Source organism: Geotrypetes seraphini, chromosome 3 (assembly GCF_902459505.1).
Source record: "Geotrypetes seraphini chromosome 3, aGeoSer1.1, whole genome shotgun sequence".
NCBI lineage: Eukaryota > Metazoa > Chordata > Amphibia > Gymnophiona > Dermophiidae > Geotrypetes > Geotrypetes seraphini.
Window position 1 is genome coordinate 138664180 of NC_047086.1, and position 15824 is coordinate 138680003.

Here is a 15824-nt window from a genome sequence, read left to right on the forward strand (position 1 = left end):
GCAAAAAGTGAATGTCATCAAGTAACCCAGTGAAAGTTCAGACCTGAGGCCAATAGAAAATCTATGAAAGCACATGAAGACTGCATTCCATAGCTGATCCTCTGTCATTTTGAAAGAGCATGAGCAAAAAAAATGAACAGAAACAGCACTACTCCAGATTGTGTAGTAATTACTTTTGCTAAATGATTCATGGTGGTTACTGCTGCCCTGGATAACACCTGTTACGGTAAGTAACTGTGCTTTCTGGGAGTCAATTTGAGGACAAATAAATCTCATTCTTGGGTCATCTATCCCCTTATCCTATGAGGCGGTAATATGTGGTACGTTACTTCATGTTAAACCTACTTTAGACAAGTATAAAAGTCGCCTTTTCCTGATCATGACAGGAATAGGTGTTCAACTGATCACATATAATTGGAAGAACTATGACAGGATTAATTATACTTTTTGGTGGGTAAATGTGTGTCCCACGTATAAGTATGAAAGAATGATGGCGGAATGTTTGGGGACTAGTAAGTTCTTTAATGATGTATGGAGTCCATTGACTACTTTTGTTGCATTACAGTAAGGGTCATGTTTCTTCCCTTTTCATTAGATTTCTTTACACATCCAGGGAGGGTAGGTGGGGGGAGGGAAATGTACGTTGAGGAGTTAAAATATTTAATTATAATATTGAAATCACATCATATGTATTATTGTGTTAATAATTAAGATGAGGATGGGAGTAAATGATTGTTTAATGTAATAATTGTATAGTTATTAGTGCGTTCCATGCAGTATTTATGATTTACCAATTGTATTGCATTATCAAAGTTTGAAAATCAATAAAGATTTAAACAACAAAATGTGAAAAATGTTGAAGGGAATGAAAACTTTTGCAAGGAGCTGTAGATTAGTTTTGATTAAAATTAAACATTTCTTGTATTGAACAACTGAATGCCCTTGATCAGTAGCTCTCAATCAATCCATTACATCACATTACATTAGTGATTTCTATTCCGCCGTTACCTTGCAGTTCAAGGTGGATTACAAAAAGGATCTATCTGGCCATTTCCAGAGGAATTATAGAATAGTTAGGGAGTAGTCAACTTGGTTCATAGAGATGAGGTGGTTCTTGTGGCGTTAGGTTGTTTTAGAGAGAAGGGAGGCGTTAGGTTGGTTTTGATTGTTGGGTATCAGGGATTTTTAAAATAATATGGTTTTTATTTCTTTTCTAAATGTTCTGAAGTCAGGGGTCGTTATCAGCAAAGTAGAGAGTTGGCAGTCTAATCTCGCTGTTTGTGTGGCCAGGAGGCCATTATACAGCTTTTTCCGTTTGACTTCTCTGATTGGGGTGTATGTGAATGGAGCATGGGTTCTCCTTTGTCTGGTTGAGGTGGTTCAGATTAGACAGTTGTTTAATTTCTTTGATTCTGCAGTGGATAAGTGTGTTCCTGTATGTAATATATATCCGCCTCCTGCTGTTTTAAAAAAGTAAGTATTTTCTTCCTCTTAATTTGGTGATTAAGTCCGTTGACTTTGAATGAAAAAAGTTTTAAGCTCATTGTATAATTATTACAAAAAGATGCCATAATAAATAAATCAATATTACATTTTTCCCTATCCGCAACATTTAACCATTGTACATCCAAAACATCTTAAAAAGAACCCCATCCCTCCTCCCTCCCCTAAATCCAGAAATCCCCAAACCCTCCTCATCTTATTACCCAAGAACTTGTAAGCAAACATTTAGGGCTCCTTTTACGAAGGTGCACTAGGGCCTTAACGCACGGAATAGTGCACGCTAGCCGCTACCGCCTCCTTTTGAGCAGCCGGTAGATTTTAAACACTAGAACATCTTCGTAAAAGGAGCCCTTAGGCCAGTGATTATTACCCTCCCCAGGCACTTTAACTGCTTCCCCAAGTTGACCCTTAATATATCCCCCCAAATGATTTAAATAATTTTAACTTCCAGGATATTCCCATTGAAAATATAAAAGGAAGACATAATTTTATCCTTGAAAGATATATGAAATTGTTAGACCAGTAGCCCTTTCAGGACCAAGGGACATATTTGTCCCATAACTTTAAAATCCTATAAATTTTGATTGGGATAGTCTACAGTTCTAAATTTGATATGTACGGATTCCATATGATACTGCCTTTATGTAAACAAACTGGTTCCGACATTCATTCATTAGCGTCGTTGCCAGATTGACGAGAAGATTCACTTGCCACACTGTCCATAAGCCAGAAGTGTGATTTTTTTTAAAAAAATAATGATATTTCACAAAAAAAAATCAATATTTTGGCATCTGCAAGCCCTTTTTACCATAAAAATGTCGTCAAAACCACAAAAATTGGCCTACGATCCTTATGGTCCTGAAAGGGTTAAAGTAATGCCACTTATTTTACCTCATTGGAATGACTACAAGACAGCATTGTATGTTCCAAAAACAGACAATATTTGTTTATTGTTAGTATAAAAGATTACAAAAATGGTAGTAGCAAAAGCGTAGTAAATATATTGTCAGTTCAGGATATGCAATGGAGAGCAGAACTAACACTCATATGCTTAGCAGGGGGCTAGCAGTTCCCTGCAGCATAAGTAAGCAAATCTCTCCGGCTTTACCTAGAATACACGTGTTTTTTATACAAAGCAATTCTTCCTTTGTTCCAAGAAAGTCCATCCCCGAATTCTGGTTATGTAATTCCCTATAGGTACATAAAAATAATGTACAGCTAACTCTTCCCATCTGTCCACGCCTCTCTCTCACCTCCACCGGGGGCCTTGCAGAAACAGAGAACTGCTTCTGAACTTTCTTCTTTCAGCACGGAGACATGCAGCTGCTAATTCTGTGCATATTCGAGTTGGTGTCCTTGTAAGATGAAAAGTTGGCAAAGATGACCTTTCAACAATCCAGCTGTCTGGTTCCCATAGCTTGGTTGGGAGACAGGAAACCCATGGTTTGGTACCAAGTTCTTTCATCTCGTTACACCCACATGAGCAGAGCTCCTTGCTCATTATAAAAGTTTTATGGCTTTCTTGGGTGTCTGGCATATGAAGTTTATGAAGTCATACAGCAGTGATAATAGTTCAGCATAACCTTGAAGGGATATCTTCCCAGCAGGGAAACAAGAACATCATTGTTAGTATTGCAAAGCTGAATGCTTACAAACAGCAAGGTACAGGCTGGGCCTTTATGTCTGTAGTGTCCAGCATACACAAGTGAAAATCTAGGTCTGTAGAGTCCAGTTGAATCATCCATATGTCCAGGATATACATGTCACCATTCAGAATCTACCACAAATAAATATCAAGTTCACTTATGAATAAATTAATACATTCCCCACAAAAAATATAATCATAAAGATAAATAATACCCTAAAATTAAAAAAATCTTAGAACTGATACATAAAATAAAGTGAACCTCCTTAGAAATTTATCATATCATTCCCTAGTTCATGAGCCTAGAGTCTATACTAGAAGTATTATTTTCCAAATTAACATATGAATAAGTTAAACTCATTTCCTATATAATCCCTCCTAATAACTGTACTACTTATATACTAAAAATTCATCAATCAACTCTACAGTATTTCTGTATGCTTAAACAAATATTCTCTTATGCTATATTCCCCGAGATTAATTTAAATATTTTCATCCTCAATACCAAACATATCAATTAAAACCCCATAATATTGTGGCCTGGTGTCAGAGGAAACAGTTCTTTGCCCCATGCAGGAAGCCAAAGGATTTCCCCTTAAATTTAAATATAACATTGCCTTGGTTTCATGACATTCATTGCAACAAACATCGATCACTGTTCTTTTATTTTTTTATGGTGCACAAGTTTTATTAGAATGTAAAAACATAAGGAGGATTACAGGTACTGTGACACAAGAAAAAAGACAGAATGAATGAAGAGGACTGAAAGAGGAAAACAGGGCACATTAAACAGCACATTTTCTGTTTTCAGTAACCTAGCTTGTACTGCTGGTTTAAAATATTGCCTTATCAATCATATAATAACATCTTAACACTTAGCTATCTGGAAGCCAGTGGTAATCATTCACAATTTGAAACTTTTTTTCATTTTTTATTTTTTTTATTTTTTATGATTATTCTTTCCAGTTCAATGTAAAGCAAACACTGCAAGCATATTAGCATTCATAATCTCTGGAACGCTGCTTCTCATTTCAAGAATTAAACAGGCCTACAACCTGGGAAGGACTCACTGCTTGTTTCAATTCTTCTTCCTTCAGAAGTTTCATGAGCCCTTCTAACTGCACCATCAGTTCCCACTTGCTCTCCTGAAGAGCAGCTCATCTTTGCACTCAAGTTGCAATCTCTGGATCTCCTGTAAGATTTCTCTGTTCTTATTCTCCAGTTTTGCAATCAGCTCCTCTGTTGCTTATTTACCTCAATGGTGAAAGAGAAATCCGGGGCGCCTCACTGTTGAGGTTGCGATGGTGTAGTCTCCGCTGTCAGTTTTGCTGCATATCCAGCAATCAGTCTGTGCTCCTCTTCCTCTAGGTGACTCAGATTGTCAAGTGTGCATGTAAGATTGTTCTGGAGCATGCCAGTATACAAGCTGATGAGGCCTTGTTTATCAGCCAATCTTTCTTCAGGGTTATTCCATGTCAAGTGATCAAGGGCTCCCTGTATGACCATCACGGATTTTGATAAAACTTTATGCACAAAGTCCCACATGTATCAAACGAACTTTGGTAAAGTTTTAGTTTCGCCTATGGAATATTCGTGGAGATATAGCCATTTGTTTGACCCCCATACTGCAATGACATACAGTACGACAGTGACATTCTGACAACTTTGAGACACAATATCTCACGAGCTATGTTTCCAAAAAAACTGAAACTTAGCTACCCTGCACAACTTTTGGAGCTCTATTCAGTGCTACCAATAATAATTTTTGTCGAGCACTGAGTAAATGGCTGAATTACAGTAAACTTGGCCGAAAAAATTAGTGCTCCAAAAAAAGTCAAAGTTTGACATTACTTAGCTCCCACAATAATTGAGTAATAAATGCGAAATTTGGCGCATGTCTCAGTACAACGTTGTTTTCAAAAGTACAATTTCAACCTCCAAGCTCTTTCCATTAGTTTACAAATTAAGTGTAAAGTTGCTAATTTGTGTAAAAAGGCCAAAAATAGGGTATTTTCAGCTTGCTTTTACAGAAAAATACCTTTCAGAAACTCTTTCAAATCAGTCTCATTAGAAAGAGCATATTTCAAACCCCCTAGAAAAGTGGGCTTCATTTTTCAACGCAGGTTAACAATGCCCGAAAAAGGGGGACAAAGTTGGGAGATGTCACCATGGCAACGGCCTACGTTTCAACTTACAATTATGTCACTTTTCACACTGTTTTTCCCTGTTTATTTTTACTCAAGCTTTGGGTACAATTATAGTGTTCTTAATTAATGATTATTCCTAACTAGAAATTGAGGTGATAATTTTGTTGCATGCAGATAACAAATTACAACTTGTTTTCTTTTTCAGATCCACATTATTATTAATTCAGTTTAAAATGGATGCCAACGAATCGACTAATAATAATCCTTTTCTGCCAGACTGTGCCATTGGGCAAAAATTGTTGTCAAAGTGTCATGACGGCACATTTTATTCTAAAAAATGTGGGCACATTTTTTTACATAATTTGTCAACCGATGAAAAATTGCTTATCACTCGGCGCTCTGAAGTTGAACTGATGGATAAAGACCAAATCTGCCTCCACCACAAAGCAAAGTATCTCGACAAATACGAATTAAAGCAAACATCGTGTTGTAATCCATTTGAAAAGAAAAATCACATTATTCAAAGTGGATTGTTAAAAGTCGATCTTGCCATGTCTAATGATTTTAGAAAAGTGGCAAAAATAAATATCAAGCCAGGTCAGAAACTTTGCAGTAGGTGCAAAGCCCAATACGTTTCAATGAGTGAAGCTACTGCAGCATCTTCATCTTCAGACGATTTTGATATCAGCATCTCCGATGCAGTTGATCAAAGCTTGACTGCTTTAGGAACCTCTCCATTGAAAATTTGAAGGTTAGCTAGTAGAGATAAAGCCGGCTATGTGATACGAAAAATTGAACGTGTGCAGAATGTGATAGCCAAGAAGATTACATCTGCTGCTGGAGTTTCAGCTGAAGAAGTTGGGCCGTCTCGTCAGTCTGTAGAATGCAAGTTATGTGAAGATTACACTGACCTCATTGAAGAAATGAAAACAAAAATTGCAATATCCAACAGGTCAATGAAAGTTCAATTATTGACGATGGCCCCAAAAAGTTGGTCAATAAAGGAAACAGCAATGAAGTTTGGCGTTTCAGAGCGCATGGTCAGAACAGCCCAAAAAGTAAAGAAAGAGAAAGGCATTTGTTCTATACCTGATGCAAAAATTGGCAAGTCCCTTCCAAAAGAAATTGCAAATAGAGTTCAAAATTTTTACGAAAACGATGAATTCAGCAGAATATGTCCTGGCAAAAAAGATTGCATTTCAGTCCGCCTCAATGGTTTAAAAGTACAAAAGCAAAAGCGGCTGCTGTTGTGTAATTTAAAAGAGCTGTACGTGGCGTACTGTAACAAATACGGAACTGAAATTGGTTTTTCCAAATTCTGTGAGCTCAGGCCAAAGTGGTGTGTAACCTTTGGTGCATCAGGTGCACACTCCGTGTGTGTCTGCACGATACATCAAAATGTAAAGCTCATGCTACAAGGCGCCAATGTCAAAGAGAACTACAAAGTTCTTATGGAAAAAACTGTGTGCGACCTAAATGTCAAGGACTGTATGCTACAACGATGTCAAAACTGCCCTGGTGAAGAAGCACTAACAGCATACCTGGAAGAAATATTCAAGGATTTAGATCCAGAAGAATCAATAGAATTTAAGCAATGGGTTCACGCTGACCGTGAAACATTAGAAACAAGCGTACTAACCATGGACAACTTTATTGAAAGACTTGCAAGCAAGATTTGGAAGTTGACAAGCCACCATTTCATTTCAAAACATCAAAGTGAAAATTTGAAGATGTTGAAGACAGGCTTAAAAGAAACGGAAATGATCGTTTTGATGGATTTCGCTGAAAATTACTCATTTGTTGTACAGGATGCCGCCCAAGGCTTTCACTGGGAAAATTCACAAGCTACGGTACATCCTTTTGTTGCATATTACCTCAATGAAGTGGGCACATTACAAGTTGTAAACTCTGTTGCATTATTTCTGATCATATGCAACATGATACGATATCTGTACACGTGTTTATTCAAAAGTTGATTGAATTTTTGGTAACTCAAACAAACATTACCAAAATATACTACTTCAGTGACAGCTCAGCTGCACAATATAAAAACTACAAGAACTTTGTGAATTTGTGCAATCACAGAAATGATTTCAACATTGAGGCTGAATGGAATTTTTTTGGAACTAGCCACGGAAAATCACCCTGCGATGGAGTTGGTGGAACAACTAAACGACTGGCTGCCCGGGCTAGCCTCCAAAGACCATCAACGGATCAAATATTGACGCCAACGGATCTATTTAACTTTTGTGACCAAAATATACACGGAGTTAAATACATTTATGTTCCAAAAGAAGAAATTGAAGAAAGCAAAAAGTTTCAAGAAGAAAGATGGCATGAAAGCAGCACAGTAGCCGGTACCAGAGAGCACCACCAATTTGTACCAGTCGACTCAAACTCGGTTCGTGTCAGCAAAGTTTAAAATGACACAATAAATTTTGTTGCCAAAATTTCTGATACTGCCATTCCAAATTTGAAAGTGTCCGAAATCTTTCCTGGTTGCTACGTTGCCTGTACTTACGATAATCAATGGTGGATAGGCAACGTTGTTGAAGTCTCAATTGAACAAAATGATGCATTGATAAAATTTATGCATCCTCACGGTCCAGCTCATTCGTTTTATTGGCCAGAAAGGCAAGACGTTTGTTGGGTTCCAGAGCAACACCTCATCTGCATGCTTTGTGCCCCGGCCGCCAATATCATCCGTGCGCCAATATCAATTTCCAGAAACTGCATTGAAGAAAGTGGCTCAAAAATTTAACAGAATGTTATAAAGATTGCTGGCAGTTTAAATCAAAGTGGACTTCACTTCGGCTTGGGAACCATATAAGATACCCAATTTAGGCTTGGGAACCTAGGATAAGACACCATAATCATTGGCTTTGGAACCAGAAAGATACCAACAAAAGGCTTTGGAACCTTGACAAAGAAACCAAATGCGAGGCTTGGGAACCTGGACGAAGTGGCCCACCCGTGGCTGGTATTGCACAACTATCGGGCGTGACCCCTATGGCGATGGGGATGCCAGTTCAAACTCTTGAACTGGTAGTGACAATGTCACCATGGACCAACGCAATAGAGTAGTAGTAAAATTGTCAAATATCGGAGATTCAATAAACCCAAGTCACCTCTGTACCAGGGAGTCGCCGCCCGCCTATAAGACAAACGAGGTCTCTTCCCAGCCCAAAGAAATTTCTGGACCAGTCGCTCCAATCTGCGCTCATCACGAGACGTCAAATAAAGGGGAAGGACCTGAAAAACATAAAGCCAACAGGGAACAAGAAGTATGTGCCCCATGAACGCCTACTGAAGAAACTGTGGAGTCACGGGGTGGAAGGGGACGTGCACAGATGGATCAAAAATTGGCTGGCGGGCAGGAAGCAGAGGGTAGGAGTAAAGGGGCACTACTCTGACTGGATAGGGGTCACAAGTGGTGTTCCGCAAGGGTCAGTGCTGGGACCACTGCTGTTCAATATATTTATTAATGATCTAGAAATGGGGACGAAGTGCGAAGTTATCAAATTCGCGGATGACACAAAACTCTCCAGCAGGGTCAGAACTGTTGAGGAATGCATAGAACTGCAGAGCGACCTGAACAAACAGAGTGAGTGGGCAAAAAAATGGCAGATGAGCTTCAATGTGGAGAAATGTAAGGTCTTGCACATAGGGAAGGGGAACTCCATGTACAGCTATACAATGGGAGGGAGGGTACTCGGGGAAGGCAGCCAAGAAAAAGATCTGGGGGTATTGGTGAATAACACAATGAAGCCGGCGGCGCAATGTGCAGCGGCCTCAAAAAAAGCGAGCAGAATGTTGGGCATTATCAAAAAAGGTATCACTACCAGAACGAAGGAAGTTATCCTGCCACTGTATCGAGCAATGGTGCGCCCACATCTGGAATACTGCGTCCAATACTGGTCGCCATACCTCAAGAAGGACATGGCAATACTCGAGAGGGTCCAGAGGAGAGCAACGAGGATGATAAAGGGTATGGAGAACCTTTCATATGCCGAACGGTTAGACAGGCTGGGGCTCTTTACCCTGGAAAAGCGGAGACAGAGGGGACATGATAGAGACTTATAAAATCATGAAAGGCATAGAGAAGGTGGAGAGGGACAGATTCTTTAGACTAGCAGGGACAACTAAAACAAGAGGTCATTCAGAAAAACTGAGAGGAGATAGATTCATAACGAATGCAAGGAAGTTCTTCACTCAACGGGTGGTGGACACCTGGAACGCGCTTCCCGGAGAGGTTATAAGACAGAGTACAATTCTGGGGTTCAAAAAGGGACTGGATGACTTCCTGGAAGCGAAGGGGATAACAGGGAACAGATAGAGGTTTACCTTACAGGACTTTGAACGAATAGGGTATAGACATTTTAGGTTAGGTAGGGAAAACTTTCAGGTCATGGACCTGGAGTGCCGCTGCAGGAGCGGACTGCCGGGCACGATGGACCCCTGGTCTGACCCGGCAGAGGCAATGCTTATGTTCTTAATACTACGTCAATACAAAACTGTAACTTTAAAAATGACAGAACTATGTTGAAATAGAGGTTGTTGCCGTGGCAACGTCTCCCAACTTTGTCCCCCTTTTTCAGCCATTGTTAACCTGCGTTGAAAAATGAAGTCCACTTTTCTAGGGGGTTTGAAATATGCTCTTTCTAATGAGACTGATTTGAAAGAGTTTCTGAAAGGTATTTTTCTGTAAAAGCAGGCTGAAAATACCCTATTTTTGGCCTTTTTACACAAATTAGCAACTTTACACTTAATTTGTAAACTAATGGAAAGAGCTTGGAGGTTGAAATTGTACTTTTGAAAACAACGTTGTACTGAGACATGCGCCAAATTTCGCATTTATTACTCAATTATTGTGGGAGCTAAGTAATGTCAAACTTTGACTTTTTTTGGAGCACTAATTTTTTCGGCCAAGTTTACTGTAATTCAGGCATTCAATCAGTGCTCGGCAAAAATTGTTATTGGTAGCAATGAACAGAGCTCAAAAAGTTGTGCAGGGTAGCTAAGTTTCAGTTTTTTTGGAAACACAGCTCGGGAGATATTGTGTCTCAAAGTTGTCAGAATGTCATTGTCGTACTGTATTTCATTGTGGTATGGGGTCAAACAAATGGCTATATCTCCACAAATATTCCACAGGCGAAACTAAAATTTTACCAAAGTTCGTTTGAGACATGGTGGACTCTGCATATGAAGTTTCATCAAAATCTGTGATGGTCATGCAGGGCACTTTCCAAGAATCTGATCACTTGACATGGAATGACCCTTCAACATCTAGGCTATACTGTACCCCTTTGCTCTTCAGCAAAGTCAGAGCGGTCAAAAAAACCTTGCAAACCTTATTGCAAAAAACAGCGGTCACTGAGGAAGATCACCTACGCTCTAACCACTGACCCTCCTGATCATCAAATCCTTCAAGGTTTCTACTTAAATATACGATCTATCAGGAATAAGGCACAACTGGTCAAAGACTGGCTGGAGGAAACCAACCCTCACTTTGTCCTCCTAATGGAAACATATCTGATTGCAGATAGCAACATTATTATTTGCGACTGTCTGCTCCCTGGGTTTAAAATTATATCTCAACCTAGAAGTAGGGGAAAAGGGTGAGGATTAGCTATTATCTTAAGAGAGTCCTTTGAGTCTTCTATCCTAGTTTTAAAGTCCTCAGCAGACCTAGAAATCCTTTCTTGTAAACTTTGGTCTGATCAGTTAGAAGATGGCTTAATAATTACCCTATTTTACATTCCCCCTAAGAAATGGCCCACAGCTAAGGACAATTTCTACAAATTCCTCCTTACAAACTCTATAACAGGCCCCTACAACCTACTGACCGGTGATCTGAATCCACCTAGAGCAGACAGAGCAGGGTGACTCCAAAGATTTGCTATCCTTCATTTCCTCACCTTCAAAAAAACCCTACAAAGACTCTGAATCATTCAAAATTCAGCGGTTCAACTGATTTTTGGGTTGAGAAAATGGGAACACATCAGTCCCTACTATCAAAAACTTCACTGGCTGCCCTTGGAAGCACGAGTTTTGTTAAAATTTTTTTGCCTTTGCTATAAATCAATTTTTGGCCTGGTCCCTATATATCTGGTTTCTCAATTTAATCTGGACAGTTCCATTAGGTCCACACGCAAAATTCATTTGTTCTCCTTTCCATCATTAAAGGACTGCGGTTAAAAAAGATTCCTGGACAGAACTCTTGCCTCCCAGGCAGGTAAATGGAACGACTGGCTGGCTAACATCATCAACCATTCCTCATCTTACCTCAGTTTTAGAAAATCAATAAAAACGAATTTGTTTAACCGATTGTAACCTATGAATCTAGTGTATCACTCCTCCCAACCTGTACCTTATTTCTGATGACTTTGCATTGTAACTTCTTCGACTTTGTATTGTAACTACTTCGAATTATAACTACTTCGCTGATTGTCCAGCGCCTCTTGTTGTAAACCGCCTTGAACTATCATGGCTTTGGCGGTATATAAAAATAAAATTATTATTATTATTATTACATCGGGAGAGAACATACAGTTGCCAAATTCTTTAAAACTAAAATTTCTAACATGAGACCAATTGCATATTAAAATATAATTTCAGTTTCCTGTCTTTCCCCGTCAAATGACAGTTCAGAACTTTCTGTTCAAGCAACGTCTCAAGGTCTCAACATAGTTACACCTGGTGTATGTTCACCTGACTCATAGCACTTCTCACATATGGATCACATCCCTTCACACATTTAATTCCCAATACTTACAACTGGCAAAGTCAAGGGGAGCTACACCGGCCATTTTGGCAATGAAATATCACACCAAACACGAAACTGAACTCCACTTCAATCTGTATAGTCCATGAAAAGTGGAAGTCCCACCCTCAATCAGCAAATCCATTTCCTCTGAAACTGAGAAAAACCTTAGTATGATTCAGTACTGCACTTTCAGAAGAAAATAAAAACATTTATAAATAACAGGAAAAAAACGTATCTTATTCAGTAAAAGAACATGTGAAAGAAATTAAAAATAAACAAGTAATCAAGCTGACATTTATCGCATTCAGCAAACTTTACTTTTAAGACATGGAGTCTAAGTTTTGACTGATGAAATCTTCAAGCTTACTCAAATCATCATAACAGGTAGTTTGGTTGTTATAAGTAATTTTCATATTTGCTGGATATCTAGCCCGCAGCTGTCTTAAACATGGTCTTAGGAGCAGAAACTGTTTTCGGGCTGCTGTCATCTTAGCAAAATCAGGAAGTATATGGATTTTACTGTCTTGCCATTTTAAAAAAACTAGCTTGTTTTGTTGCAGTTAATATTTCAAACGCCTGTCTGAATCAAAGTAATTTACAGATTAGAAGCCGTGGTGGTGCATCCGTTTGAAAGTCTCATTGGAATCCTGTGTGCTCTTTCCACTTCAAGTGGGAATTGCAGATTCAAAGAGAGCAATTTTGGCAGTATATTTTCCACAAAGGAAATGGCATTAGCCCCCTCAATTCCTTCAGGGAGACCCAAAATCCGAATATTGCTCCTATGGTTCCTGTTATTTGCATTGTACAGCTCCCTTGCCATACGTGCCAAGTCCTTGTTATCAATTTGAATCTTATTTAAACTGCCTTCTATGTCAGTTACCCGAAGCTCCAGTTGATCAGTCCTGCTCTCACACTCAATCATCTTTTGTGTCAGGGAAAATAAGTCTTCCTGCATTTTATCCAATTTGCCAGTATGTGTTTGTAACACTCCTCTAATTGATTTTAATTCCTCCATTAGTTGCTGAAATTCAGAAGCATCCCCTGGGAGAGGAACTTTAGATAGAGTTGGAGGATCTACCTTCTTCTTTTTTGCTGAGTTCCCAGCTACAAAAGCTGTTTCCAACTTAGTCTGTTTGCCTGAAATCATACTTACTGCAAATGATATGTTAAAAAGATTTAAAAAAATTAAAACAGTTTTGCTGTCAAGTAAGCAGATTAGTGCCAGTGAGGGAGGTGCGGTTGTATCATACAGCCACAATGACCGCTGGCAAGTTCCGGAACCCCCTTTTTAAAAGCTTTCTAAAAACTAACTCACCCCCCCCTTTACAAAACTGCAGAAACAGTTTTGAGTACAGGCTGGGGTTTTTGTAAAAGTGGGGAGGGGTAAATAGTTTCTGATCTAACAGTGAGAGGAAATTTATTCCAAATAGAACTTGATAACTAAAAGAAGCACTAAGTTGATGGAATAGCTTAATTGATTTAGGTGATAGAAATTGTAAACAGAATTGATTTCGTTGTATATGACCCTGTATACCAGTCATTAAGGAAACGGTTATAAATGTATACATTTTAAAATGTACACTTTCTTTTGCATCTGTTTACAGTTTGCTGTTGAATGATCTCTTGGACTTCTGGGATAGTATGTCAAAAAAGGTAAAGAAGCCTGGGTAGTAGATCGAGAGCATATTCTGGGTTAACTAGTCAGAGGTACTTTGGTAGGATGAGATTGTCTTGGGCTCTCAGTGTGTGGGGAGGGGAGTTTCTAGTTTTATTTTGAAATATCTTTATTGGTATATTCACCTCAAGTATACATAATGGCAATGTCAGATAGCAAACAGACATCAAGTTCAAAACTATAACTACACAATATGTCTTCAACAAACTCCTATCTTCTAAAGTATCCCCTATTCAGCCCTCTATCCTTATCCTCAACCAGGCATCCCTCTTTTCCCTACCCTATCTCCCCTTCCCCCCAAAAAGACAATGTATTTAAACAGACAACATAAATAAATGCTCAGCAGTTAGCGTTTTTAAACATCTAAGTCATGCACTTTGACTGTAAGGGGGTTCAGGAATGGAGTCCAAAGTTTAAGAAACCTCTTTATAATACATTATCTCTGCTCAAATTTGTTTCATTAAATTTATAGATTACTTGTTGGGATTGGATTGGTTTAGGAATGAGTCTCTTTATATGTGCCATTGCCGATCCAAGATGGCGACTGAGAGCAGGACGCGCTGAGTTGCACGTCCCAGAACTGTGTCGGTTTTGAACAATTCTAGCGGTACTTTGCTTACCGCGATGCCTAAGAGACGGGGCCGGAGTGCCGCTTCTGCCTCGCGGCGTCCTGGAGCCCCCGCTCTTAGTAATATCCAAGATCTTCTGCGGCGTATGCAGGAGGTCACTGCAACATCGGACGGTGGCCTGCTGAGGACACAGGGAGGCGAACCCACGGTGAACACTCCTGGGCCCGATACTACTCTAAGCCCCGATGTTAGGGCACCACCCCCGCAGCCTCAGATTACCAGCTCTCCCAGGGGTGGAGAAACCCCGGATTCTGAGGTTTTCTCCTCTCCAGAGGCAAGGAAGGATCTTCTGGAGAGCTTGGAGGCTGGGGCTCTCACTGCAAGGGTCCCCATGGAGATATCTGGGGCAGTAACATCTCAATATGAGGGGGAAGGACAGAAGACAAGCCCCGAAGGAAATCTTCAGAACGGTGAGCACTTCACATTCACACAAACTCCAATTGTATTGATTAAACCTGCTGAAGTGACTTTAGATTCCATTTGGGACTTAATGGCTGGTTTTGTTAAAAATATAACTCCTACTTTTCAACAAATCGAAGGGAAAATTAAGGAACATAATAAAGAATTGAAGGACTTAAGAAAAGAAATGAATACCTCTAACTCATCCATACAGAAAATAGAAAAGGAAATTATAACATCGAAACAATTGCAAGAGACTTTAGTTAAAGATAATATTAACCTAAGGAAGAAGATTGAAATGCTTGAGAACAATTCACGTAGTAACAATTTAAGGTTAATTAATTTTCCAAGACTTGATCTGGTAACACCCAGAGATATGCTTAAGAGATATTTAGTGGAAACTTTGGAAATACCTGAAGATTCATTACCACCATTTTCACGGGTTTATTATTTGCCTGATAAAGAACGAAACCAACAACAAAAAGTAAAATCTCCAGACCGAGAACCCTTAAATATTTCACAAATCTTAGAGACATCTGAGAAGGACTTAACATCATCAGCCACTATGATTATTACTTTAGCTTTGCCAATTGATAAAACATGGTTGTTAAAACTTTACTTTAAAAATAGACAGAAAAGTTTCCTTGGTCACAAAATACAAATGTTTCCAGACTTGGCACGGGAGACGCAAAGGCGCCGCCGTGAATTTCTTCTTTTGAAACCTGGGGTTTTATCCTTGGGGGCGACTTTTTATTTGAGACATCCGTGTAAATGTATTGTGTGTTACCGTACTCTCAAATATGTGTTTTTTGAACCATCCCAATTGACAAACTTTGTGGCAATGTCTCGTCTGAATTCAACAACCTTTGAACCCTAAATTTGATTATTGATGACCTCATTTCAGTGCTATAGCTTTCAGTTTCTTATGTATTATTATTAATTTCTTCTATTTTTCGCCAATTTTCTTTGACTCTTGGATCCTAAGTTGAGGACTTGAGCATAAATAGTAAAATTTGTTAATTTGTGAATTATATTTACTGTATAATTGATATCTATTCTA

The 15824-nt window shown here is 39.0% G+C and overlaps 1 protein-coding gene across 3 annotated transcripts in view; it reads left to right on the forward strand.

Moving 5' to 3' along the window:
- Positions 1 to 15824, forward strand: part of TMEM214 (transmembrane protein 214) — a 268669-nt gene that overhangs the window by 165990 nt on the left and 86855 nt on the right. For all 3 annotated transcript variants that reach the window (XM_033938430.1, XM_033938429.1, XM_033938428.1), the window contains exon 11: positions 13666 to 13714. In XM_033938430.1, the coding sequence (XP_033794321.1) occupies positions 13666 to 13714 (49 nt within the window). The remainder of the gene's footprint in view (positions 1 to 13665; positions 13715 to 15824) is intronic.